Consider the following 24,945-nt stretch of genomic DNA (forward strand, 5'->3'; position numbering starts at 1 on the left):
CGTCACTCGAAAGGGTCCTTTTGACTATCCCGTTTCACGATCCTCGAGCTGTCTCGAGGCGACAGCAGAGGCCACACGATGCGGTCACCACGCCATTCACAAGTGAGTGATGTCGACTTATGGGTTCGCCAGGCAAATCTGGACCTCGGATAGGCCGTATAATCGTACTGAGATCTCGATGATTACCGGTAGTCGAAGCAGTTAAAGTCGACCTGAAAAGCTGTCGTCCCTCCCAAAGCGCGGCTGCGGCGCGAGGTGGTGCAAGCTGCAGCTGGAGGCGGGCGGAGGGTGGGAACGTTGCAGGAGGTAAAGAGGGATTGCTCCAGGCCCGACACGGAAGCCGAGAAGAGGCGACGGTGGATTCCGCAACCTATCAGCCCCCTGGTGTGGTGGGAGTTGCGGTGCGGGTGGGTAGATTAACTCTTGAACGTGCATTGAAAAGCGGGAGCCACCCCTCCCGCTTTCCGGTGGACAACTGGGGGTGGGAGGGCGGCCTTGGCTCTTTCAGGTGCCTTTCGCGACGACCCTGCTCCCTTGACCAAGAGGGGTTGCGCTCCCGAAACCAGCCCTGGCTGGCTGGCCCTTCAACGGTGCGGCCTGCCGAGTCGACGGTGGTCAACGTCCAGCCATTCAATGTCGTGTTTCGTCTATCGAGACGCTCCGCTTGCAGCAGAAACATACATCCGAAGAAGGCACGGGATGGGAGTCTCTGACGGCGATCACCAATGGATCATCCCGTTCTTGTCCAACCTCAGAAACATGTACCATCCGAACCTGACCCAGGCTTAGTCGTGCAGCAAGACACCGACGTGCAGGTGCTACAACGATCCGCAGACGGGGTCACTCCGTGTCGCGAAAGCGTTCAGGCTCTTGGAGAGCGGTCGGAGCGTGCCTCAAGGGGCTCGACAGGGGTTCCGGGACACATCCTCACCTTTGCCCTGCCAACATGCTGCACAAGGCTCACCGTCAACTCCGTCACTCTCGGCCCATTCCAACAGCGAGACCCTTGACCACATGCGTGCCTATGCTCAGAAGGCGATTGTGGCGAGCGTCCTTGTCGACGGAAGAGGGGAAAAAGGGTCGGCCGATGGGGTGACAAGCCATGATTGGACTGTTGCTCGAGGTCTGTGCCGGCAATCTATTCTTGGTTCTGGGCAAAATTCAGGAGGCCGGCCATGATTCGCCAGAAGCTGTGCATGGGCTGTGATGCATGCTGCTGGCGCTTAACCCCTTGCTCGATTCTTGGCGCATGATTCGACTGTTGCTTGTCGTTGCATTCACAGATGCCAGATGCTCCCCTGCGACTCCGCGTGCTCCGCTCTGCAACTTCGGACATGTTCGGACAGAAAATGCAGGTCGCCGTAGCTTGCCGATAATGAACCAGGTTTCCGTCTGTCAACTCGATGAAGGATCATGTGAAGCTCATATCCCCCAACTAGAGATCGATGCCATTTTTTGTACGATCCAATTGTCTAAAGACTCTGCCAATAATTCAGCCCTGAGTTCAGGCAAGCTGCGAGCCAAACTGCGCCGGCGGTGTGCCTTGTCTCGTGGCCGATACGGGAAGGTGGAAGTATCCCGTTTACTGCCTTACGTTACAGTAGAGCAGAACCTTGTGGGACTGGTGGTTGTGAACTCGAAATCGGATCTCAAAACTGCTCAGTCTGTCCAGTTAGCAGCTGGGTCCAGAAGCCCTTGGCTCTTTCAGCTTGATGAGGCGGTCCTGGCAGACTCAAGTTGCCCAATTAGACACAATATCACGGGTATCAGCCGAAGCCCCCACACACTCTAAAAACCTTGGGTTCGGTGCAGTGAGATATTAATAGCGGTGGGTGTTGCTCGATGTGATAGGCTACTGTGTGGCTTCCAGAAACTAAGTTGGCATCGGAAAGACTTCATGCCGAAGAGAACTAGGTGATGAGTGATCCCAATTGTGGATGTCGAATCCAACATACCTGGTGGCTCAAAATATCCAGCTAACAAAGAGAACTGCACGAGCGTCACAGTCGTCGACGAAATATGATGCAAGAACCAAGGCAAGCGATATTGTTACCAGCCTCAGTATAGCAACGGAAGAGGGCATTCCCGAATGCGACCTCTAGGTTTGACTCATCCTTGCGATGATCTGATGAGGTATGATCGAGATTCGAATGCATCGACTCGGCATGACGCGCAAGCTAAGTGCCACTTCAAGACATATCGGCCAAGAGAACTATGGCCGTTGAGTCTTGGCGGACGCATTTCCAGCCGGTTGGGGCCGAAGTGCTCTTTAATTAGATCCGGCTTCGGGAGAGCGGGTTCGGTGGGTTGGGGTGCTGCAGTCCGTGTCCGTGTCCGCGTCCGTGTGGAAGAAATCGCCGGGATTGCGGAACACTCCGGATTTTGAGCAACCGACGTCGTCCGAGTTCGGGCTTCGCCAAATCAACCGACTTCGGTCGTGGTCAACCGCCCATATCATCGGAAATCATCCGTCACTACTTTGGCTGTGATTGTCAAAAGTTAACCTCAAACCTTGGGCGATGTTCAACTCATGCGTCCGGTGAGAGATGCCGATGTGATCCAATCCCGCTTCAACCAGCCGATGGCGAGGGTATCAGTAGCATGCGTGTTCAGCAAAGAGCGGCAAAAACGAAGCTGCGGGCTGCTTAGAAAGGCCTAGCCCACCACTCGGTCGAGTCCAGACAGCTCCGGATTGCATCAAATGAGCTCCACGGCAGCTGTTGAAACACCATTTCGGGCGGCTGCGGGAGTTCACAGGATCGTGTGGGGGCCCGAATCTGCGTTCAATAATCCGCCAGCTATAGGGTGGTATGTATAATAAGGTTGAGGATCGTCAGGGGATTTTCACAGATGACTCGGAAATCAAGAAGCAGGAACGACGAGCTGGTTTGGCATGTTTTGGTCTGGATCTCGTTGGTCCCGCAGAAGCGGCAGTAACCGGACCCCACCAAAGGCGGTGAAAGTCAGCGCGTCCCCCTGCTCCCCGCCCAACTGGAGCCCGCTGAGTTTTCTAGAGCTTTCCAAGCTGCTCCTCAGCACCTGCCCCAGTTCTCTTCATTTGGGCGAGCCTCGCCCTTCTCGCATCTCTTCCTCTCCTTTCCCATTTGTTTCCTTCAAACAATCTCTTGACGACGGCTATTTTGACCACGACCAACCCACTTTTTGGTATGTTCATTATTCCGCATTCTGCGCACACAGACACGCCAATTGCTCCCTGATGATTGTTCAGCTGGCACCAGTCATAGGGCGACTTGTACTCCCTTCCCTTGATGACAGACGCTGCGGTCCACCAGGCCATCTCTGATCGAGCACCAATCTATTCAATATTCTCGAGTTTCAGCTTCGAAGAGACTGTTGCTGACCAAGACAAGTATTTGACTTTAGGTTTCTCCCTTCCTCGACAATCGCCAACATGGTTCTGCACAACCCCAACAACTGGCACTGGGTGAACAAGGATGCGTCGCCGTGGGCACGCAAGTGGTTCGATGACAATCTCCCCAAGATCGAGGCGGAGGAGGGGGATGTAAAGGCCAAGATCAGCAAGGTCATCAGCATGGACGGAGACGTCGACGTAGCACAGCGAAAGGGCAAGGTCATTACGATATTTGATGTCAAATTAACTCTGGAGTACACAGGTACGTATTGCCATAGAATTACAAACACTTGTTCCCGCGCCCTGCGTTGTTCCAAACTTCCTCCGTAATTGTCGATTTGTCCAGTGGTGGGCTAAAATCTCTGCGCTCCAGGCTCCACTGCCGAGGATGACGATGTTTCGGGTACTATTACCGTCCCGGAGGTCTCGCACGAGCTCACCGAGGATGAGTTCGTGGTAGGTTTACCCCTCGCAATGGGTTACCTGTAGCCGCGAACTAAGGACGTGACAACAGTTCGACATCGATATCTACTCCGAGTCCAAGGAGAAGCAGCCCGTCAAGGATCTAGTGCGGTCAAAGCTCGTCCCCCAGCTCCGCAGCGAGTTCGTCAAGCTCTCCGCCGCCCTTATCGCCGAGCACGGCAAGGATATCCAGCACGCCCCTGGTTCAAACCCATCCAGCGGCTTCTCCACCCCCAAATTGCATCCCCAGCCAGCTGCTGCCAAGCCGGCGGCAACGACAAGCTCGCAAAGCACCAGCGGCGCCGTTGTCAACACGACTAAAGTGACCGACAACGAGGAATTCCGCACGACAGCTGAAGAGCTCTACAAGACCTTCACCGACCCGGAGCGGATCGCCGCGTTCACCCGGGCCCCGCCCAAAGTATTCGAGGGCGCCAAGAAGGGCGGCAAGTTTGAGCTATTTGGTGGCAACGTCTCGGGCGAGTTCCTGGAGCTGGAAGAGCCGAACAAGATCGTCCAGAGCTGGCGTCTGGACCAGTGGCCGGCGGGCCACTACTCAACGCTCCAGATCGAGTTCGACCAGAACGATGTCGACAAGGTCACGGTCATGCGCGTCGAGTGGAAGGGTGTGCCCGTCGGGCAGGAGGATGTGACCAAGCGTAACTGGCTTGAGTATTACGTCCGCAGCATCAAGCGGACCTTTGGGTAAGTGACCACCTGCTTTGCAAGGCCTTGCTCTAACACCTGCAGATTCGGCACCATTCTTTAAAACATAGCATTGCGGGAGGGACGGCGTTCGGCGGGAAGGGATATGGCAGTACGACCGGCATGCATGGCAAGGGACGGCGGTGGCATCTGAGCTGAGAATGGCCAGAGCCGGGTCTTTCGCATCACGATTTATGGTGATGGCTGGATACCACCAGCAAGTTACGGCGCCACGAAGCAAATCAATGAGACAACGGCAATATAATGCGAGCTCTCTCCTATTTCTGCCTTGTGCGTACCTCTGCGTCGAGATCACCCTTTCTCTCGCCAGCCTCCAGCCCACCAAAGTGGGGTAGTAGTGACCGAAAGCCGAAGCTCGGCGCCGACAGGTCTCCGGCCGTTGGACATCTGCATCGTACTCACACTTTCCCATAACTACCACCCTTAATGTTTCCCCCACTGCCTCCCTAAAAGCTAAAATATCAGTTCTAAAATACAAAATCGCAAGAACCACAAAACCAGGTCACAATGGCGCCCAACTACAAAATTGCAACTATTCAACTTGTTCCCAAGGTGAGTCGATGATGTCACTATCATGGGCCACAATTCACTTACACCCGTCTGCCAGGATGTCGCTGTCGAAGACAACTTCACCCGAGCCGAAGCCTTCATTCGACAGGCCGCTTCCCAGGGTGCACACCTTGCCGTGCTGCCCGAGTACCACCTAACCTCGTGGTGCCCCGACCACCCCGACTTCATCACTGCATGCGCCGAGTCCGCGACCTGTCTCCCCCGGTACCAAGCCCTAGCCCGGGATCTCAACATCAACATCGTCCCCGGCACCATCTGCGAGGTCCACCCCATTCCCACCACCACCGCCGCTGCCGGCAACACCAACAACACCGACCAAGAAATCCGCAACATGGCCTACTGGATCGAAGCCAGCACCGGCAACCTCCTCTCCTCCTACCAAAAAGTCAACCTCTGGCACTCCGAACGACCCCACCTCACCGCCGGCGTCGCGCAATCCGCCCACCGCGCCTTCGACACGCCCCTAACCTGGGACAGCACCACCGCCACCACTACCACCAACCCCAACCCCAACTCCGAGCAACCCCCCCGCCCCATCCGCGCCGGCCTACTCACCTGCTGGGACCTAGCCTTCCCCGAAGCCTTCCGGGCGCTCATCCGCGACGGCGCCGAGCTGATCGTGATCCCGTCGTACTGGGTGTGCGACACGAGCGACCTGGACGCGGCGCGGCTGCGCCTGAACCCGGAGTGCGAGGGGCTGTTTATTAATAGTGTGCTCGTGGCGCGGGCGTTTGAGAATGAGTGCGTGGTGGTGTACTGTAATGCGCCGGGGTTGAGTCAGGTGGTGGTGCCGGTGGTGGGGAGGGTCGGGGGGGAGGGGTTGGAGCGGAATTGGGAGGGGATGCGGGTGGTGGAAGTGGATTTTGAGGGGGTGGTGGCGATTGAGAGGGAGTATAAGGTTAGGAGGGACTTGGAGGGGGAGGGGTGGCATTATGGGTATGAGGTGGAGGGGGGGAAGTGAACAGTTGGGGTGACCTTCTGAACAACGGGCGGTCGCCATGCCATAGATAGATAGATTCGTGACTTAGACAAGTGTTGTGGACTCGGATGGAAACCACCTATGCATAAAGAGCATCCGCCACGCGACATGGCTGTGTTACTAAGGACAATGTGGACAGCCAACACAATGGGTAAACAGAAATTGGCGGCTCCTCGTACAATATAGCAAGGCTTTTGATGGCATGGACCTGAGAAAGCCGGTATATGTACCCAACACGCCTTGCAAAACAAACAGACGTCCATCTTTTTGGGTTTCCCGTCAAACGTCGACTTCTGCCTCAATACAGCCATGGTCGATTCTAAAACTGCCACTCTTAAGGCTGACTCTGGGCAACCTGGCCCAATCTACGAAGATCTAGGTCCTATTGACGCCGAAAGCCCTGAGGGCTATGTCCCTGGAGGGTATTTTCCCATGATTATTAATCAGCAATTCGACCATGGCTCGAATCTCTATACTATTATCCACAAGCTTGGATTTGGCCCTTCTTCGACTGTCTGGCTAGCAAAACGAGAGAATGAAAACGACGAGACCAGCAAGGTTTCCTTCCATGCCCTCAAAATCTTGCGCGCCGACCTCAGCACCCCGGAAACGTACCCTGAGGTGGAAACACTTATGAAACTACAACAGCTGCGCGAAGAGAGTCATCCGGGGCTCATCCACATTCAGGAGTCGTTCTATCTCAGCAGTCCCAACGGCACCCACATGTGCTTCGTCTTGCCGTTATTGGGCCCAAGCCTCTGTGATAGACGAGTCTTGGAAGCGATGAGCTGTGAGACACGCCAGGGCGTATGCGAACAACTAGCCCATGCCGTCAACTACCTTCACGAGTTTGACATTTGCCACACTAGTAAGTTTTAAGAAGCTGTCATTGCCCTTAAACCTGTTTCATATCACTGACATTTATCACAGATTTAAACCCCCTCAACGTGAGGTTTATATATATATATTATTCATACTCCGCTATGCCCTAGGGCGTGCCGGACCCTCTGCTATTTAGTGTACAGGAAAACCGTGCCCTCCCGGGCCGGGTGAAAAACCCCTACCAACAATCAAGGAACGATGCGTTCTGGTGAGTCTACGTATACAAAGAGAGGAGGCCTCTTGGCCTCCGAACGGGGGCGCTTCAGGCCGCCGTTCCCAGCTCGAGCCTCCTGGCCAAGCTGTACATCGGCAGCCTCCCCGAGTCCATCAGCCAGTCGAGGATCCTCCTCGCAAGCCGTGCAGTCGTGGGATTGATACCGTGTAGAACTGAGTAAAAGTCCCGTCGTGTCCGAATTCCAGTTCTCTCCCATCTTCGAGTCAACGGTGGGGCCAAACACCACACTACCAGGTGTTCGGCAGTCTCTCGTCCCTCGCCACACTCGCAGGCAGGCGTCAGAACCTTCGGGACTTCCCGTGTAAACAAGTAGTCCCGTAAGCCTATTGCTCCCGTCCGGATTTGAATGAGCAGTGAGCTTTTCGCCTTGCTGAGACCGTCATGCCTCCTTAGGGTTTCGTTCCGGAATAGCGTCTCCCGCTGATGGTCAAAGTCGTCCGCCGGCCTGGTGATTGCTCTGCCGTCCCGTTCCTTTAACCACCTCGCTCTCCAGGCCTCTTCTACTGCCTTGTCCGTGTCTATGGTTCCCCCCGTCCAGCGCATGATCGTGCCCGCGGCTCTCTCTACCGCCGTGGGCCCTTGAGGTCTCAAGGTTTGCGGTCGGCCCCTGTTGCCCCTCCTCGAGCTGAGTCTCTGCTGTATCTTGCGGCAGGCGGTAAGGATAACGCTCCCCGCCGTCTTTTTGCCGCCTTGGCCGTCGTCCAGATCGGGTTGTTGGAGTCGGTTTTCGAAATCTGCAAGCCGTTTGTTTAGGTATAAGTCCAACGGTGGTACCCACGTCTCTGTCTCGAGGTTACGGATGGGGGTAGACTTAAAGGCTCCCGCCACAATCCTCAGGCTCTTGTTCTGGGCCTTCCCGAGGGCCTTGGTGATGCCTTTCTTCACCGGTTCGCCTCCCACATCCGTGGGAATGTGGAACGACGATGCGCCATAGGCCAACGCTGACCGGATGCACTTTGTGTACACTTCTCGCGCTTTGGCTAGACCCAGTCCCCACGTCGATGCCGCTAGCCTCGACAGGGCATAGCTCTGGGTCCTCAGCTTCTTCTCCACCGCCGCAAGGTGGGCTTTCCAGTTGAGCTTCCGGTCCAGCCAGACAGTCAATGAAAATAGACGTATCATCTGCTTTCTTCCGTTAATTGATTTTAATTTATGTGTTCTTTGCCAATATGTGTATAAAAGACACCAAAACTGCCTGTTGGGATTCGAGAATGAAAGGTACCAGTCAGACGCCAACTACAGAACTCCCCGTACTCACGTCACCATGTCGTCCACAATCCCGACCCCAACTCCGACCCCGACTCCACAGGCCACGGATATCTTTGGCCATTTTAGAGAGTTGAACCAAGCAGCATGCGTCCGAGGGATCATGGGAACCCGGTGCAACATCTTCTGGGCGTTGTGTGTTATGTCTGCTCTGTTCATTTTTGCTGCCCTTGCTTTCTTCATCGGTGTAGGCCTTTACGCTTATGATCGCAATTACCGGCAGAAAAGATATGAGGACATCATGACGACGGCAGATCCGTAGAAGGAGAGACCGGAGAGGGAATGGTAGTGGATTGTCATTGACTGGACCTCTAGCTTTGTAGGTGTTATTAACATACGTACTTCGTACACAATTCAAGTTCTTCAACATGCTGTCGTTTGACTCCCGGTTCTCCGGGAAAAAGGACGCTTCCAAATCTGGTCTAGCACTTTTGCCGAGAACCTGTATACCTGTAACTCTGTCATCGTGTGTCCCTGGTATAAATAGAGCGAGGCTCTCCCTGGTCTTTTTGGTATCAACCCTATTGGCGCGCGTAGCCATGCTGTCGGATACCCTCAAATGCTACGGCTATGGATATTATCCACCAGTTCCAAAGCGATTCTCAACTTCCGTACGTCCAGGATGCCTCCGCTAGCCAACCCCGCCTCTCTGAAACGACAGGCCACTATTCTCCTTGGCTGCTCGTTCTGGAAGACGCGGTGGGCCGAGGCGACGGAGCATACCTTGTAATTAGCCGGGTACGACACGACTACGCTACCGAGCCCAGGTACTAACGTAGATTTGGCAACCTCGGAACGGTGGCCACCTCCCGCTAGCATTGAAACAGGACATAAAATGGCGGCGTCGAAGCTCTTGGTTCCGGCCAGGCGGGCACGGCTGTTTGTGATTCCTGGGACCACGGACTGTACCTATCTGACCTCTTCGTGATCGTGAACATGCGTCTCACCGGTTTTACCCTCGCTGCCGGCCTTGCGGCCTCGGCATATGGCCAAAAGGTCAAAGTCAGTAAGTAGCACTCTCACGCACGGCGGGCGGCCCATGGCGTTACGATAAAGAATCGCAAGTTAACCTGGCCAAAAACAGTGCTGCTTGGTGACTCCATCACGGAGATCACCTGCTGGCGGCCGATGGTGTGGGACCAACTCACGGCGGCCGGGCTGGCGGGCAACGTCGACTTCGTCGGCAGCATGAACTCGATCCAGGGGTCGTGCCAGAAGCCGTCCGGGTTCGACGCCAACCACGAAGGCCACTCGGGCTGGCAAGCGTACGACATTGCGCGCAACAACATCGTCGGCTGGGTGCAGAACACCAAGCCCGACATTGTGCAGTTCATGCTCGGCACCAACGACGTCAACATCGGCAAGCGCAACGCCCAGTCCATCATCGACTCGTACACCACCATGCTGAACGCCATGCGCGCCGCCAACCCCAACGTCAAAGTCATCGTCAGTCCACCTCTAACCCCCCTCCCTGCCCTCCAATCGAAATCTAACCCGAATGACAATACCACAGATCGACAAGCTCATCCCCACCTCCTGGAGCGACGCGACCGTCGAAGCCGTCAACACCGCGATCCCCGGCTGGGTCTCCTCGCACACCACCGCGCAATCCCCCATCGTGATCGCCGACTGCTCGCGCGCGGCCGGCTTCACCAACAACATGCTGCGGGGCGACGGCGTGCACCCCAACGACCAGGGCGACAAGTTCATCGCGCAGGCGGTCGGGCCGAAGCTGATTGCCTTCCTGAGCGGCTCGTCCGGCAACGGTAGCAGCGGCGGTACCCCCGCGAGCAGCGCGGGCGGTACCCAGCCGACGGGGGGTGCGAACTGTGCCGCGCTGTGGGGGCAGTGTGGCGGGTTGGGCTGGACGGGCGCCAAGTGCTGCACGCAGGGGGCGTGTCGCGTGTCGAATGACTACTACTCGCAGTGTCAGTGAGTAGTAGTAGTGAGGGGGGGAAGAGGTAGGGGGGGTCTGGATGTGGTGTGACGAGTGATGAGGTCCGTGTTGGGATTTGGGAACTTGGAAAGTTGGGACTCTGGACTTTCACAAACGCCTGGGAAATATTGCATAGTACCATTGCTACGAAGTACATATATTACGCTAGTCTTTGCAATGCCACGGAAATACTCTCTCCCTTAGAGCCGGATATATTTACCATAGCTTCTTGTTGCCCTTGTAAGATGTTGTTGGATTCAACACGAGACGTTGGTGCAAGCTATCGAAAAGAGCGAGGCAAAAGAAGAAGTAAAAAACATAGGGTTGAGGAACTAGGAAAATATATGAACACTGGAAAAGAAACCTGGTATGTATGGTATGAAAAAAAAATTACATTATTCCACACATCGCATGCTGTGAGAAAGCAAAAGTCGACACGAGCCGGATTTGAACCGACGCCTCCGAAGAGATGAGATTTCGAGTCTCACGCTTTAGACCACTCAGCCATCGTGCCTTGATGCTGGTTTTGGAAATAATACGGACTTATCGGAGGAAAGTCGGGCTTGGCACACCCATCGATTCAACAAAGGGGTTGAGAAAGTATGGGTCAACTAACACAGGATAGCGATCTATTTGTCCAACTCGTCATCAATTCTGGCATGGTATGTACAGGCTTGAACTCACTTATCACAAGTTCAGCTCCCAGAGTAATAGTTATTCAGACCCCGAGAACAAGAAATATATTCTTTATCACCCTCTCTCTTCATCCCCTTCCCTCTCCCACCCTATAACGCCTGAGCGCCTTGAAAGAGAGCAGAATCCCGCCTATAATCCACCCCTCCCCTCGCCCAATGGATGGCCCATAACAAAGCCACCCCCAACCCAACCCCCAAGCCCACCACAGCAGCCAACCATCTCCTACCTTCGCCGATCCCTCCTCCCCGTCCTATCATCCAGCCCCGCGTAGTTCCGCGCAGTGTTCTCACGCTCCCGCCTCCGGGGCGCCGAGCGGCGGGACTGTCTGTCGTCCAGGTCTGCAAACCGGCTGTTGTAACCGCGACCGTCGCCGCCGCCGCCGCGGTGAGAGGAGCTCCTCCGCTCTTCGGAGGGCGACATGCCGCAGAGGACGGAGCCCATGGTTTTGATGTTGTGGGTTGGGGTTGTTGGGTTTTGTTTTGGTGGTTGGTTGGTTGGTGTAGGGGGTGCTGTTGGGCTGGTTGGAGTTGCTAGGGCTCCTGAACTGGAGTAGTAGGAGGGGTGCTTATAATGGTAGGGGGCGTTGGGCAATGAGTAGGTGGTGGATGGGAATGTAACCAGTGTGAAGCGGACGGCTACTGTACTGTAGATACATGTGACTGTCTAGTTCTGGTTATATTTGGTAACATGGTGGTGTCAAAGGGTGCGATTTGGGGTTGTTAGGTGTCACTGCTCTGCCTGGTTTTGCCACATGGTAAGCGGCTTTTGTTCTGTTTTGAGATGGCCGTACGGGACGCGCGATACAAAGTGCTTCAGTACGGCGGCTGACGCTTTGTTAGGATCTTTATTCTCTTTCGACTCTTGCCGTCCGAGTGAGATCAGGAAAGTGGAGTAAACAAAGCATTTTTCTGCGTTTGGGTGTGGTCAAAATCAAAGGGTAGATATCCATCAGCTGTCTTCTTCACTGGCCATTTCTAATCTTCTGAGGGGGGGTTGGGTCGAGGGGAGATGTTTACGGTTTGATGGCTCGAGGAAGGGACATTTCCAGACCGTTAGTGGGCACTAGGTAGTATATTGCTGAACATATCTACCTACCATTTTTCCCATGGCTGGGGAACGGAACAGTGACCGGTAGGTTAATAGTAGGGTTAGTTAGTGACTTACACCCTCTTAACTGGACTTGTCAGTCGACGAGGGCCGCAACAACGCACATTAACAAGGATATATCCTCACACACCACCTACCAACCCGAGGGTCCCGCGCGCCTGGAGCTTTCAGCATGTGTTAAATTGTTCACCCTCACCTCCAGCTCCTCGTCTTCGGCATACCGTTGCTTGTCACGGATAGCCCTTTCCGTTATCATTGTGTGGCTGTCCACCCAGTACTCCACCCGGTCCGTATTATCCACAGTCTCCTTCTGCTTCCCCTTACTTTTGCTTGATTGATGGTGAGAGTCTCTCTTTTTCTTACTTTTGCTCTTCTTGCTCTTCCGGTTCTTCGGGGGATTGGGAAGGGGCCGCAAGCAGCAGATGGTTTCGAGGAAGCCGATGCCCACCATGTCGTGTGTAGGGTTGTGGCGTGGGTGGATTGGGTTGGCTTGGTAACTAGGGGTTCTGTCCCTGCTCGGTAGGTCAGATTGGTGGGAATAAGGCAAGATATGCTTTTTATAGTTAGTAAAGGCAAGGGGTTTGATGGGAAAACAACGTGGTTGTATTGGTGCGTCGCCCGTAGCAAAGACAACCGACAACCACTGCCAAAGTGTGTCGTTGTTGAACCATGTGTCTTGTGTCATGAGAGCTGCCAGTTCCTTCTATTATAATCTGTGAGCTTGAAGGCGGGGATGGCATGAGAAGCGTGGCGGAAGATTAGCGGGTACAGTTTAGACTGGGCGTTGAGAAGGTGAACATAGTCGAGAGAATAAAGACAACCTAGTTGGCAGGAATTGCACACATGCCATGTACCAGAAAGCATTATGTGGTATGTTCAAGTAGTCGTAATTCGCATCATTAGGTGAATGACACCGGCAACCATCTAAGCCAGAGCGAAATGAACAATACAACCCGCCCAATGCAATAAACAACAACCCCCTAGTTCTCCCCAACACTGACCCCCTTCTCGGGCATGACGATATCCCGCAGGCCAAAGCGCGTGACGAAGTTATTCTGCTTGACGAACCAGGCATTGACCGTCTCCCATTCCGAGTCGGGGTCGTCGAAGCGGATCTGGAGACTGTCAGTCAGTGATATCCAAAAAAAAAGAAAAGAAAGAAAAGAACCACATACCTCAAACCGCCTCAACATACTCGGCACCAGCTTATAAATCTCCAACAAACTAATATTCTTCCCAATACACGTCCGACTGCCCATCCCAAACTGCAGCATCGTCCCATTCATAACCTTCACCCTCTGCTCATCCCCCGCCACCTTCACCTCCCACCTCTCCGGCCGATACACCTCCACATCCTCCCCAAACACCTTCTCCTCCCTATGCAGCACCCACGCCGAGCACCCCACCACCGTCCCGCCCTCCACCCGCCGCCCCGCAATCTCCAGCCCCCCCCTCGGCACAACCCTTTCCATGGGCAACCCCGGAGCCGGATGCAACCTAAACGCCTCCTTGACGCACATATCCAGGTACGGCAGGGCCTGGCTCTCATGCCAGGTAACCAGCCCAGTCTCATAGTCGGAGAAGCGGCCTTCGCGGGCGGCGTCGTCGATCTCGCGGCGCAGACGGGCCAGCGCGGGCGGGGTTTTGAGGAGGAAGTAGAAGACGGCGGAGAGGGAGATGGCGGTGGTCTCGGAGCCGGCAAAGGCCATGGAGACGGCCATGGTCTGGACGAGGGTGTCGGTCATGAAGTCGGGGCGGGCTTCGCGGGCGGCGAGGAATTTGGAGAGGAGGTCGGGGGATTTAACGGTGGGTTTTTCGGAGGTGGGGAGCGTGGGTTCGCCGTTGGTGGAGAGTTCGGGGAGGCGTTCGGCCATGCGGGCGCGGGCGAATTTGGCGACGGGGAAGGTGGCGTCGAGGATGCCCCATTCGGAGAGCTTGAGGTAGAGGGGGTTTTTGAGGAAGAGGCGGTCGAGGGAGGGGATTTGGCCGATCTGAAAGGGGGGGGGGGTTAGTATCTTGGCGGTGGTGAGGAGGGGTGTTGGGAGGGGGGAATGTACGGGTGCCACATAAAGGAACAGCTTGGTCAGGTAGGCCACGATCCCGTCGACGTCCTCGTTCTTCTCGATGAAGCCGTGGCGCTTGCTGTAGGTGATCTCGCCGATGACGTCGAAAGCGTAAAACTGGAGCCACTGGGTAAAATCGCAGGTTCCCGGCTTGTCGATGTACAAGCGCTCCGTCTGCTTCAGGAACAGCTTGGTCGTGTTGTCGACGAACGGCTCATACTGCACCAGGGCGGACATGGCAAAGGCCGAGTTGACGCAGCGGCGGAACTGCATGTGGAAGTCATTATCGGTGGTGCTGAAGAGCGACGGCAGGCTGTGGCCCTTGACCACAGACTGCTGGACGACATAGAAGTCGGACTGGACGGGTCAGCATGGTCCCTGGCCGGTGAACACTGAACCACATCACTTAAACACACCTTGATGAAGCCCTTGTTGAGCCCATAGATGGTCTTCAACGAGTCGGGGTCGGAAAACGACAGCGTATTGGGCCCGAGACGGACGACAGGGCCGTATTTCCTGTGGAGGGCGATGTGTGACCTCTCGGGCCGCCGCCCGTAGACATCAAAGAACCTCCACCAGTCTGTCAAGGAGGCCAGGAACGGCCCGGGATACTTGTTGAGCCCATTGTGATACCTATTCCTCGCCAGCCATGCAACGACGACAGCGAGGGTGATAGGCAGCCAGTGTTGGCTCAGGACCTGAGCTATCTGGTCTGTTATCATAATGCTCGAGACTGATCGGCGGGGCGTTTCCTTGTTGAAAAGGCCAGGCCAACTCCGCGAGTAGGAGGGTGTTGAAAGGGATTGGGGTGCGTACCAGTCCTACCTAGTATGACGGGGGGGTGTATGCGTGCCTCTTTATCTTTAAACGAGGCGTCCGTCAGGGGTGGGTACCCGCCAATGCCGAGCAGGACGGGATGCGGTCGGGGTAGGCCGTCGAACAGCCACTTGTCAGGCAGGACGAATCGGGGAGCAATCTACCCTCGATAGTCAATCTTGAGAAGGGGACCAGTCCCTGGCCGGCGGTCCTGCACAAGCGATCCCGGCATGCCATGGGGCGGGAAGATATTGCAGAAGCAGCTAACCCAACCCGGGAGCGAGCCAGTCTCAGCCGGCGGTTGTGTTCCCGGATGGCGAGGCGTGGAATTTCTCGCTGAGAACCACATCCCGAGAGACGCCCGGCATGTCTGCCCGTCCCTGTCCCCGGAGGAGGAGGAGGGGATCGTGGCACTAGACCCGGTGCAGGATTCGGAAACCCGGGATAGGGTAGCCAGCACGTAACCAACTACCTGTTCGAGGCATGAAACCGAGCCATGCCGGTACACTCGGTAGCTCCCTTTCGGCAGAGAGAGAGCTGGAAGGGTGTGTAAGTGTGGGTGTGAGTGTGAGTGCTCGAAACCCACGTCATCTGTCGCGTCTTACCAAGTACAGCCAGCCCCGTTCCGTTCTCCATCCCCCCGTTCATCCCATTCCCGGGTGGTGGGTTGAACTTTCACACCAGTGCGTCCACACAGACCATGACAGGCGACGTTGGAACTGTTACTGTTGGAACTGTATTGCCGGTGCCCGGGATTCACATGAACCATGTCGGGAGTGTCCACCTCAGTGGGGCCGTCGAGCCGTGGAGTGCCAGGCCATTCAGTGAGCTGTGAGGGGGAGGGGCAACGGCAAGCCCCCGAAGCCCCAATTCTTTTTCCCTTCCTTCCCTCCACCCCAATAATCCCCCCCTCGGCAGATGCCACGTCCAATCGCTCAGCTCAATTCGCAACCCAGACCTGGAATCCCGCCGGTCTGGCTGGGACTGGCCACGAGCACCCCCAAGCCTTGGCGGGAACCAAACAAGCCTGTGCAAGCCCCCCAACTTCCACAACTTCCCCATCCCCACATGGACTTCCCGTCCTCTTGGCAGTGGTTGTGGTTGCACCAGCCCACGAGGCCCTGTCACCTGGTGGGCCACCGGATGGCATCACGGCATGGAAATGGCTGTGGGTGAAGCGGTCGTTTGGGTGTTTTCTGGGACAGTGAGCAAGATAGAACGAGAACCTTAGAAAATAGGTGGTATCGAAAGGGAACATCATGGGATGGCAAGGTTACCGCAGAGTAGCAACAGGCGCAGTTGAGTTACCCAGCAGTCTGTCTGCATTCCATTCCATCTGCGCCTGCGTCTGCTGCTGCGCATACCGAAGGTAGCCATCCGTGCCATCTCAGATCCCAACCTACACATGACATGCCGAAGCGCGGGATGCTGCGAGATCAAGATTGTCCGTGTGTCCATCATCCGTCCACCCATCCATCTCCAAGCTGACAACAACCGCATCACGACAGCGACAACAACTTGAAGCGCACTAGTCGGACCGATTGCATGCCCAGATGATGATGCACTGCGAGTTCTAGCAGTGAGGTGGAGGATGTGAACGATAAGCCAACGATCAACAACACAATCCGGAAAGACGGTGCGAGTCAACGACCCTCGCGACTTCGCGTTCGGGAATCCATCAATCAGATCGGAAGCAGATCAAATGCAACAGCAGCAACAACAGCAGCGGCGGCTCAAGCGGAAACGTTCCCAGCATGTCCGCTCTGCACCGCCCTGCCTCGCTTCAGCGGGTTGCGTAGAGAAGCAGGGTTCGGAGAGTGGTTGAAACATATGCCGAAGGCCGTGTCGAGCCGTGGCGCTAGCCTTGCTGCACCGCTGAGGTTCTGTGTCTTGGGACCTTTCGGCAGATGATTTGGGCGCTGTAAGTGGGAGTTGAGACCCAGCACGGCTTACGTAAGCCCAACGACTCGCCCTTGTTTCTCACCACCCGGAACAAGGTAAAGCATGATAGGGAGACAGGGTCTCGGATTAAATACCAATACTGCACTGTAAACTTGACCCATTATACAACGCTGCATGTATTATCGTAAACTACTCTAACAATGCCCGTCTATCTTACTTGACGCTTTCCCTTAACAACACCAAAGTCGAATAAAAAGCCAATGAAAAGAACGCCTACTCCATGTATCCGAATGCTGGCTGGCTCCTATTATTCCCATATCCCTAAAACCAAAGAAAACCCTCACTCCCATCACGGTTCAGCACTCCCTTCCCCCTCGGCCGCAACCTCCCCCTCACGAGCGGCGTCAGCCTCGTCGCTCTCCATCGCGGCGAGGATGACCCCGAGTGCCGACGGCATGTTTTCTTGGGGAGACATTTCCAGCTCCGGGGACGAAAGGGTCCCGCCAGGGGCCGACTCCCTCCGGTCAGAGGCAGACGGAAGCTGAGGTTCAGCTCGAGGCCGAGGCGCGGGTTGAGCCCCCGGTATGGCAACGGCGGCAAACAAAGCATCCAGAGGGGGTGTTGTCCGCCGCCGCGGGGCTTCATCGACATCGGCCTCGTAGTCTGGGGATATTGGCGACTCTTCCGCGCCCCCTTGATGGGACGAAGCGGCGATATCCTCACTCGGTATGAATGCCTCCCGGCCAGTAGTCGAATAAGTGTTGGTGATTGTGAGAGTCAAGGGCTCCTTCCGCACCGACCCCGACGGCGGCCCTGTGCGCGGCGCCGGCAGTGAATCTGGGGGCAAGCTCGGCGACTCTACCGATGATTTTGACAACGATGCCGATGGTGCCTCTGGGCGAGTCGGTGGCGATCCCCCTCCAGTGTCAACCCCAGTTCCAGTACCGGCCTCATCTTCAGTTCCAGCTTCAGTTCCAACCCCAGTTCCCACCCCAGTTCCAACTCCAGTTCCAGCTTCAGCCCCAGCTACACCCTTGCCCTTCGACCCAGACCCAGACCCAGACCCAGACCCAGTTCCCACTCCAGACCCAGCTGTGGCCTTGCCCTTCCCCTTACCCTTCGACCCCAACCCCGACGCCGCCCCAGACGCCGACAGCGCCCCAGACACAACGGGCTCCTAGTCCTCGTCCTCCGAATCGGACCCCTCCGCCGCCGCCAAGCCACGATACCGGCGACTAGCCAGGTCCTCCTCCAGCCCGCCCTCACTCTCCGGATCGACATAGCCCTCGCCGCCAAACAGCGACAGCGCGACCGGCAAGAAGACCAGCGCATGGGTGGCGGCGAAGATCACCAGCGCGACCCACACGCGGAAGTAGTAGATCTCAAAGATCTTGCTGCGGGTGAAGGCGAGGACGGCGACGCCGAGCACTTTGGTGATGGTGATGCCCGAGAAGACGCTGCCGCCGACGTTGGCGAGCGCGGTCCAGGCGCGGGCGTCGCGCCCGCGGAAGCGGTTACGCGCGCGTTCCATGAAGGTGCGGCTGGGGAACATGAAGGCGCGAGCGATGTGCGCGCAGAACTCGACGGCGATGCCCACGCAGATGATCAGGTTGACCAGCGACACCGCGTTCAGGCTGACGCCCATGAGCGCCATCGCGCCGAGGATGTCGACCAGCGCCATGCTCACCGTGACGGTCACCACTGCGGCGGTGAGGACGGAGCCTAGTAGGATGGCGGATACCACGAAGACGACGGCGACGGCCGAACCGAGCAGGGCGGCCGTCAGCTGGACGATGGTTGCGTACTGGTCGAAGAAGACGTAAAAGATGGAGTAGGGGAAGACGGAGAGTCCCGTGCTGGCGCTGACGTCGCGCGCAATGCGGCGGGCCGAGGCGTAGGCTTTGATGAAGTCGTCTTGACTGCGGAGCGGAGAATGCATCGCGCGGAAGTGGCTGGCGCGGATGGTGGTGTGATCTGCGTCGACGACGACGGCCGAGCCGTACGAGGCTTGACCGGCAAGAGGACAGTCCTCGGTGGTCGGCGCGGTGAGGAACCTCTCGAGATAGTGGACGAACTCGTCGCCTTCGGGCATGCCGGCCATGCTGATATTCCATGTCGGGTCGCGCCGCCAGAAGCAGGGCCTGCGGCCGTCCACGCAGCACTTTTCGTTGTCGGGGTTGAGCCACTGGAAGAAGTCGTCCATCCAGCCAGCTGTCGGGGATGCGATGTAGGATACCTCCTCCCGCTTCCGCTCTTGCTCGAGGATGTTGGTAAGAGAGAGCTGCTCGCAGGTGGTGAAGCGAGAACAGATCTTTTGCTGCTGTTCCCTCTCGGTACCGTTGAATCCGCGCGTGACAAAATAGACCGGCGGACCAGCGTCGAAGTAATCGTAAAGATCGTTGAAGTACGGAATTAGGTAAGAGTCGTCGGGGATCGCGACCCGCTGGTCCAGCCCAAGCTCAACCTCGGGAAGTAACGCAACCGCGGCAGCGAAGATACCCAGGAAAATGGTAATGATAGCCGCCTTGGTTTTCTTCCCTAGCAGCCTAGGGGCGTACGACTTACGAATGAACTGCTGTAGCAAGCTCTCCGATGGTGCCTCGTAGTACCGAGCCCCGTTGTTCCCGCCGTTAGAGCTCAGGTGAATCCTCGCTGACTTGACCTGCACGCAGGGGAAGCAGTCCGCCCGGAAGTCCTCGGCTCTAATCTGGTTAAGCGTGAGAACCGAGACGAACATGGTGACCTGGAGAATCGCGTTGATGAATACGGCACCAGCCGCATAGATGGCAAAATTGCGCACAGCCGGCATGCCAACAAATGCGCCTAGCGCAAAGCAGGCGGTCTCGGTGATGGCCGAGAACAAAATCGAGGGACCCATGCGGCCAAGCGCGCGGGAGATCCTGAGCTCGACTACATCATCGGGATGACTGATGTTCACCCGCTCGAACTCGTGGACGATGAGGAAAATGTTGTCCACGCCGACGGCCAACACAATGAAGGGAATGACGTCGACGATGATAAGGGTCGCCCGGAGGCCCACCCAGGAGAACAGTCCAATAGACGCCGTGATGGACATAAGCACGATGACAATCCCCACCACGCCGAGAGTGAACTTGGATTCCACGAAAGAAATGGAAGGGTTGCGGAGCAGCTCTCGGAACGACAGCGTTGTAGACCCGAGAGCAATCGAGGCGTACAGGAACATGATAATGTAGCTAATGACGATGATCTTGGCGTCGGTGTTGGTCGACTTGTTCAACTCCTCCTCCAGACTGATTTCGGTGGAGAAGGAGAGCCTGAGGTTCCGCTCCCTGGCTTCGTCTTGGAGTTCCAGTAGTCGGTTTTTCATCGCCTCTTCCCAATCCATGGCGCGGTCTGCCTCGGAGGACCCTTCCGGGTAGTTGTTCAGAACCCAGGTGACCGTCATGGCTGTGGCGTCGGCGGGGTCACCAGACTTCGCGTAACCTCCGAGAATCATATTCGGTTCCAAGGGTTGGCCGTATTCAGGGCGGCAATTGACCGGTGAGTCGGCGCATTCTCTCAACTTAGCCTTCCAGTTGAGACCAACCTCCGCGGGGTTGTTGTGGAAGTATGCCGCGACTGACTGAACAACGCAGGCATCGCCGGTGGGCTTGAGACAAAGGTCCTGGAGAGCGCTCCCATACTTGCTTCCCCTGAGATTTCGGACACTCGCCTCAACATTAAACCACCAAAGGAGGGTGTCACGGTCCAACACCGGCCCAGGAGCCGAAGCGTTCAGGTCGTTCACAAGGAAGATCTTCTCGGTTCGGTAGAATGGGCCAAAGTTGTCATCGTAAAAGGCCTTCTCCTGAGCTGCCTCCGAAGTCGGGCTCACCCACAGACGGGCTGGGTCCTTTTCGATCTCAAAATGGAACCAGCCGGCGCTGAGCAAGAGCACCACGAGGGTGCTGCCCACGATGGTCAGGGCAGGGAACCTCGCAGCCGTGTGGCCCAGCCGGGTGAAGGCGGCATCGCACCAGGTGTTAACCCTGTAAATCTTCTGCGGCCGGTCGAACATGGCACCGTTTTCGGTAATACCGCCCTCGTCCTCGTCGTCACTTGGCGCCGCATCTGTAAGGAGCCTGAGCTGTTCGCTCCGCCGCCTCGTATGCCTGTTCCAGGCCAGATGGCCGACCACTGCGACGGCGCCCAGAAACAGAAATACGCTGTATGTGAGGATAGATGCAAACGACAGGCATGGTAGGACCCCAACGTGGCAGGACCCTGCCTCTTCCACGGCTGGGAGCTCGGGGCAAACGGCGGGGCAATCGATGCAGGCGCAGCGGAAGTTGGGATCCTCATCGTTGCACTTCTTCGGCTTCATCGGTAACGGGTTCATATCTTTGTCCGCATAGCTTGTTGGGAAGTTGATTTGGAAGGGCGAGCCCCCAAACCGTTCTTGGCCGAGAAACTTGAGCAGCTGTGTGTAGTCCTTGGCACCACCCCCAATCAAGTTCATCGCCCTCGAGTTTGTCGGCCCAAACTTGACGTCCTTGCAGCTGTCGTAGAATCCTGTCCCGTACTCTTCCGAGATCAGCTGATCCAGTTCGGTCACCAGCGTCTTCTTATTCTTTTCCACTGTCCCTGTCACGTTGATGAAGAGCGACTGGTCGGGCGAGCAGGTGAAGGTGCAGAACATGTTGTAGAAGTTGTCCTTGCACGCGGGGCATGTCGAGATGATCTGATTTGCTGTCTGTAGATTGGATTTGAGCGTGTCGACCTGTTCGGCGTTGCAGCAGACAGGACCTTGAGACCATTTCGGGCCACAGAGCTCAGTCAATTGCTGGCGCAACTTGGCGTCGGGCTCCTCGGCGAGTCCATTGTCGACGCAAGGCAGCTGGCCGCCGAACATGCTCTTCGAACCACAATGGCCTCGGATCGCACAGCGGCCCGCTTCGTGTATCGGCGTGTAGATGGTGTCGGCGACGGCGGACCCCAGTGTCGTCAACAGGAGTCCGCCCGATGCGACCAATCTCGGGAGTTTCGTCATGGTCGCTACTAAGCCGCGCGGCGGCAAGACGGAATGGTGATCCAAATAATTAATCAAGGAACAATGCCTTCAGCGTCCGTAAAAGATGGGGAGAGGCTGGATTGTGTGTGGTGTGGTTGATGTTGGGAGCTGACAGCGGAAGGAGCTTGCCCCCAAGGCGGCGACCCAGGGTGCTACGAGCCGACCGCCTCTGCCTTGCCCGCGTGAGAGCGACCAGCATGCCGTCATGCGTCATGCGGGCGAGATGCACAGATCGACGCTGATTGGTGGGTCTTTCTGGGGTGCTCATGCTGTTCCTGGCGTTTCTTGGCTGGGCTGGGGTTGCACCGGGATTCTTGTCAGGAACCAAAAACGCTGCTGCATCAAGACCGAGGTTGCGACACGACAACTGTGGGAAGCTGGCACGCTAGGCAGATGGAAATCGATGTTTACTTCGTACGACAAGTATGTATCATTGCCTTCCTCGGGAAGAGCCATTGACAGTGTATCACATACAACACATCGATACCGCCAATACCAAGTCTATGCTCTATGACATGATCCCGTCCGGTGCTCTTGCCGTCTGTCTACCTTACTCCCAACAAGGTTAACAGACAAATCGCATCCAAACAAATGGGATATCTTTCCAGTGTATCCGTTACCACCCGTCAAATACCCATGCCACCCGGCCCAAGCCACCATGAAGCCAACCCAGTTTAAACAATCCCAGCCAGCCATTCGATACACCAAACACCGCAAACCCCGTGCCGTAAGCACAAGGGCACAGGTCTACAAGCCCTCAAGCCCTTCCCGTGACATAGAAGCTCCCAGTGAGCGTTTCCATCTTCCAACCATCGTTCTTGAGGTACGCCCCGACCGCCTGGCGCAGGCGCGAGACCCCCCCAACACTGTGCTTCCCCACGCCGGTAACGACAGTGAAGCCGTTGCGCTTCGCCAGCGCCTTGCGGTCCTCGCCGAGGTTGTTCCACCAGTTCCACACCCGCTGCTTGGCGATGCGAACCCCGTCCATAACGAAGACGCCATGAAGGTCAAGCATGGTGCTCGTGCTCTGTTGAGCAACGTGCGCCTCAGCCTCCCGCGAGGCATTGGCGGTGAAGGCCGCTCGCCCCTCTCTAGCGCGCTCGGTGTAGACTACGGCCCCCTGGCGACCAAGAGGGCCCATCCTTCGAAGGGCGGCGGCGGCGCGCATCTCGGAGGCGAAATCGGGCGTCACCGTCGAGAACGATGCTAATGCTAGTTGTTGGGCGGAGGTCGTTTTGAGTGGCTGAGCGGTAAAAGGTGGAAGACGTGGCCGTGCGGCTGGCACCCGGGGCTTCGCCGCGGTGGCAAAGTCCTTTGCGCCCTCAAGCTCCCCGTCGTCGACAGTAGACAAGACAGCATTGTAATTGATCGTGACAGTTTGCTTTTTGTTTTTCGCACTCCCTTTCCGCGCACGACTCCCTCTGCCTTTGGGGGACGGGCAATCTTCGTCAGAGACGAAAAAGCCATCAACGCCCTTTGGGAGGGAGCCCTCATCCTTGAGGAACTGGCGGACGAGAAGGGCGTCAAACGCGCGTTCGAGGTCGCCTTCGGCCTGCTTGAGTATGAAGCGGATAGTGTGGTCACCCCATCCGTCTCCAAAAACCAGTTTAAGTTCTTGGATCTTTTGCTCCTCGCTCAGGTTTGTCTGCTCAGTGAGTCTTTGGCCCTCGGAGCGATCTGAGAACTCCGAGATGGTGGTGGTGCACTCGGCTGACGAATCGGCCCCATGGCCGCTGGTTGCCGTGTCGTCGGGGGAGAATTCCCCAATCTCAGAGGCGCTGCTCAGGCCCGAGGGGTCAAAACCAGTGGCTGCTTCTTCCCGTGCTGTTTCGGTCAGCACGTTGAGGACCTGCCGAATTTCCTCATATCCGCCCACAATGTCTCTCTCGTCGGCAACCAGAAGAATGAGTGACTCGTCCAGGATCGAACCAAACTCGGACTGCGTGTCACGGTTAGCCAGGGCCGCGTTCCCTGCGACAGGAGCTACCATGGCCATCCTCCCCAACTTATTAAAAAGAACCCGTGGCCCTCAGACGTACAAGAAGCTTCGTTCGGTTCTGGTCGGCGACCTTTCCGTTTGCGTCATCATCAGGTGGGCGTGTTCCGTTCATCCCCGGCCACTTTTAATGCCAACTATGCCGGAGAAGGGCAAAAATACACTGCTCGGATAATAGTTAGGTCTGTACACGGATAAGTTGTTAAAAAAGCCGTTGTGCTGAAACGACATCGTGATCGAAGTGCGATACAAGTTGGTTTTGAGGAACTCTTCAGAGTGGGGGGAGAGGGGTGTTTGACTCCCATCATGGGTGTTGGGCCGTTTGTTGGGAGCACAGGCGCTCGGGCCAGCTTCCCGAAGTCGATGCGACTCGCCGATGACCTCAAGTGACTCGTCACTTGCCTCAGGACGATGGAGTGCAAACACACAATTCGCCTTTTGAATGGTCCGTCATTGCGGTGAGTTGCCGTTGGTTATCTCCCACCAACCGCAAGCAGTTGCAAGGCGGCAACAATTACTCGATGTGCAAGGTTTCCCGGGGGAACAGTTGCAAACTGCCCACCGCGTGAGGTGCCCAGACGAAGTACCTGGGTCGTACTGAGGTATCGATCGACCAACACTCAGAAAAGTCTTCCGAAGTGGCACAAACAGCCCAAGCTAAAGAGAGGAACGAAAAGAAAGCCCTTAGGAGGCCCAAAACCTACTTTTCATTTGGCGCAATTACTTTCATTTATTTTCTTTTACTTGGGGTTTCCCCCACCTCTTTCTCTTTCTTGATTTCCTGGTGTGAAAGCTCTAACTATAAAATGGTCAAATATGTGGCTCAGAAACAGCCGATGAATGGAAGCCCCATAACCTTCCATTCCATCCCGTGCTGCCTCGGCATCCGTTGCAAATCCGGAAC

General features: G+C 56.4%; 9 protein-coding genes and 1 non-coding gene across 10 annotated transcripts; 4 read left to right on the top strand and 6 right to left on the bottom strand.

Annotated features, from left to right (window-relative positions):
• Nucleotides 1–945: 945 nt before the first annotated feature.
• F5144DRAFT_92483 (uncharacterized protein) lies at nt 946–2,046 on the top strand. Its single transcript, XM_066793570.1, has 2 exons — nt 946–1,914; nt 2,007–2,046. The coding sequence occupies exon 1, from the start codon at nt 1,211–1,213 to the stop codon at nt 1,790–1,792; it is 582 nt and encodes a 193-aa protein (XP_066645961.1). The 5' UTR covers nt 946–1,210; the 3' UTR covers nt 1,793–1,914; nt 2,007–2,046.
• Nucleotides 2,047–3,412: 1,366 nt separating this feature from the next.
• Nucleotides 3,413–6,092, top strand: F5144DRAFT_589888 (putative chaperone binding protein; the record flags this gene model as incomplete). Its single annotated transcript, XM_066790099.1, has 6 exons — nt 3,413–3,635; nt 3,747–3,829; nt 3,888–4,540; nt 4,812–4,831; nt 5,185–5,872; nt 5,909–6,092. 6 exons carry the CDS (start codon nt 3,413–3,415, stop codon nt 6,090–6,092), a joined length of 1,851 nt encoding a protein of 616 aa, XP_066645962.1.
• A 110-nt stretch (nt 6,093–6,202) lies between these two features.
• Nucleotides 6,203–7,204, top strand: F5144DRAFT_640179 (kinase-like domain-containing protein; the record flags this gene model as incomplete). The annotated part of the gene is made up of 3 exons (XM_066792737.1): nt 6,203–6,978; nt 7,041–7,057; nt 7,136–7,204. The coding sequence occupies exons 1-3, from the start codon at nt 6,420–6,422 to the stop codon at nt 7,202–7,204; spliced, it is 645 nt and encodes a 214-aa protein (XP_066645963.1). The 5' UTR covers nt 6,203–6,419.
• Nucleotides 7,205–9,429: 2,225 nt separating this feature from the next.
• On the top strand, nt 9,430–10,429 carry F5144DRAFT_599102 (SGNH hydrolase-type esterase domain-containing protein; the record flags this gene model as incomplete). Its single annotated transcript, XM_066790985.1, has 3 exons — nt 9,430–9,499; nt 9,578–9,939; nt 10,007–10,429. 3 exons carry the CDS (start codon nt 9,430–9,432, stop codon nt 10,427–10,429), a joined length of 855 nt encoding a protein of 284 aa, XP_066645964.1.
• Nucleotides 10,430–10,861: 432 nt separating this feature from the next.
• On the bottom strand, nt 10,862–10,943 carry F5144DRAFT_t63. Its single transcript has one exon. It is a non-coding gene; the product is annotated as a tRNA-Ser (tRNA).
• A 115-nt stretch (nt 10,944–11,058) lies between these two features.
• F5144DRAFT_599103 (uncharacterized protein) lies at nt 11,059–11,566 on the bottom strand (the record flags this gene model as incomplete). Its single annotated transcript, XM_066790986.1, has 2 exons — nt 11,059–11,083; nt 11,352–11,566. 2 exons carry the CDS (start codon nt 11,564–11,566, stop codon nt 11,059–11,061), a joined length of 240 nt encoding a protein of 79 aa, XP_066645965.1.
• Nucleotides 11,567–13,212: 1,646 nt separating this feature from the next.
• Nucleotides 13,213–15,017, bottom strand: F5144DRAFT_589890 (cytochrome P450-like protein; the record flags this gene model as incomplete). The annotated part of the gene is made up of 4 exons (XM_066790100.1): nt 13,213–13,347; nt 13,408–14,223; nt 14,290–14,652; nt 14,712–15,017. 4 exons carry the CDS (start codon nt 15,015–15,017, stop codon nt 13,213–13,215), a joined length of 1,620 nt encoding a protein of 539 aa, XP_066645966.1.
• Nucleotides 15,018–17,169: 2,152 nt separating this feature from the next.
• F5144DRAFT_626583 (uncharacterized protein) lies at nt 17,170–17,967 on the bottom strand (the record flags this gene model as incomplete). Its single annotated transcript, XM_066792268.1, has 2 exons — nt 17,170–17,905; nt 17,959–17,967. The coding sequence occupies 2 exons, from the start codon at nt 17,965–17,967 to the stop codon at nt 17,363–17,365; spliced, it is 552 nt and encodes a 183-aa protein (XP_066645967.1). The 3' UTR covers nt 17,170–17,362.
• On the bottom strand, nt 17,928–22,195 carry F5144DRAFT_92676 (patched family-domain-containing protein). The gene has a single exon (XM_066793571.1). It carries the CDS (start codon nt 22,022–22,024, stop codon nt 18,191–18,193), a length of 3,834 nt encoding a protein of 1,277 aa, XP_066645968.1. The 5' UTR covers nt 22,025–22,195; the 3' UTR covers nt 17,928–18,190.
• A 607-nt stretch (nt 22,196–22,802) lies between these two features.
• On the bottom strand, nt 22,803–24,156 carry F5144DRAFT_599107 (uncharacterized protein; the record flags this gene model as incomplete). The annotated part of the gene is made up of 2 exons (XM_066790987.1): nt 22,803–23,984; nt 24,085–24,156. 2 exons carry the CDS (start codon nt 24,154–24,156, stop codon nt 22,803–22,805), a joined length of 1,254 nt encoding a protein of 417 aa, XP_066645969.1.
• Between the last annotated feature and the right edge of the window lie 789 nt (nt 24,157–24,945).

This window comes from Chaetomium tenue (assembly GCF_020726465.1).
Source record: "Chaetomium tenue strain MPI-SDFR-AT-0079 chromosome Unknown F5144scaffold_2, whole genome shotgun sequence".
Classification (NCBI taxonomy): domain Eukaryota; kingdom Fungi; phylum Ascomycota; class Sordariomycetes; order Sordariales; family Chaetomiaceae; genus Chaetomium; species Chaetomium tenue.

Bases quoted from the DNA above. Each gene is read 5' to 3' on its own strand.
- F5144DRAFT_92483 (XM_066793570.1), top strand. From the start codon at position 1,211: ATGCTGCTGGCGCTTAACCCCTTGCTCGATTCTTGGCGCATGATTCGA.
- F5144DRAFT_92676 (XM_066793571.1), bottom strand. From the start codon at position 22,024: ATGACGAAACTCCCGAGATTGGTCGCATCGGGCGGACTCCTGTTGACG.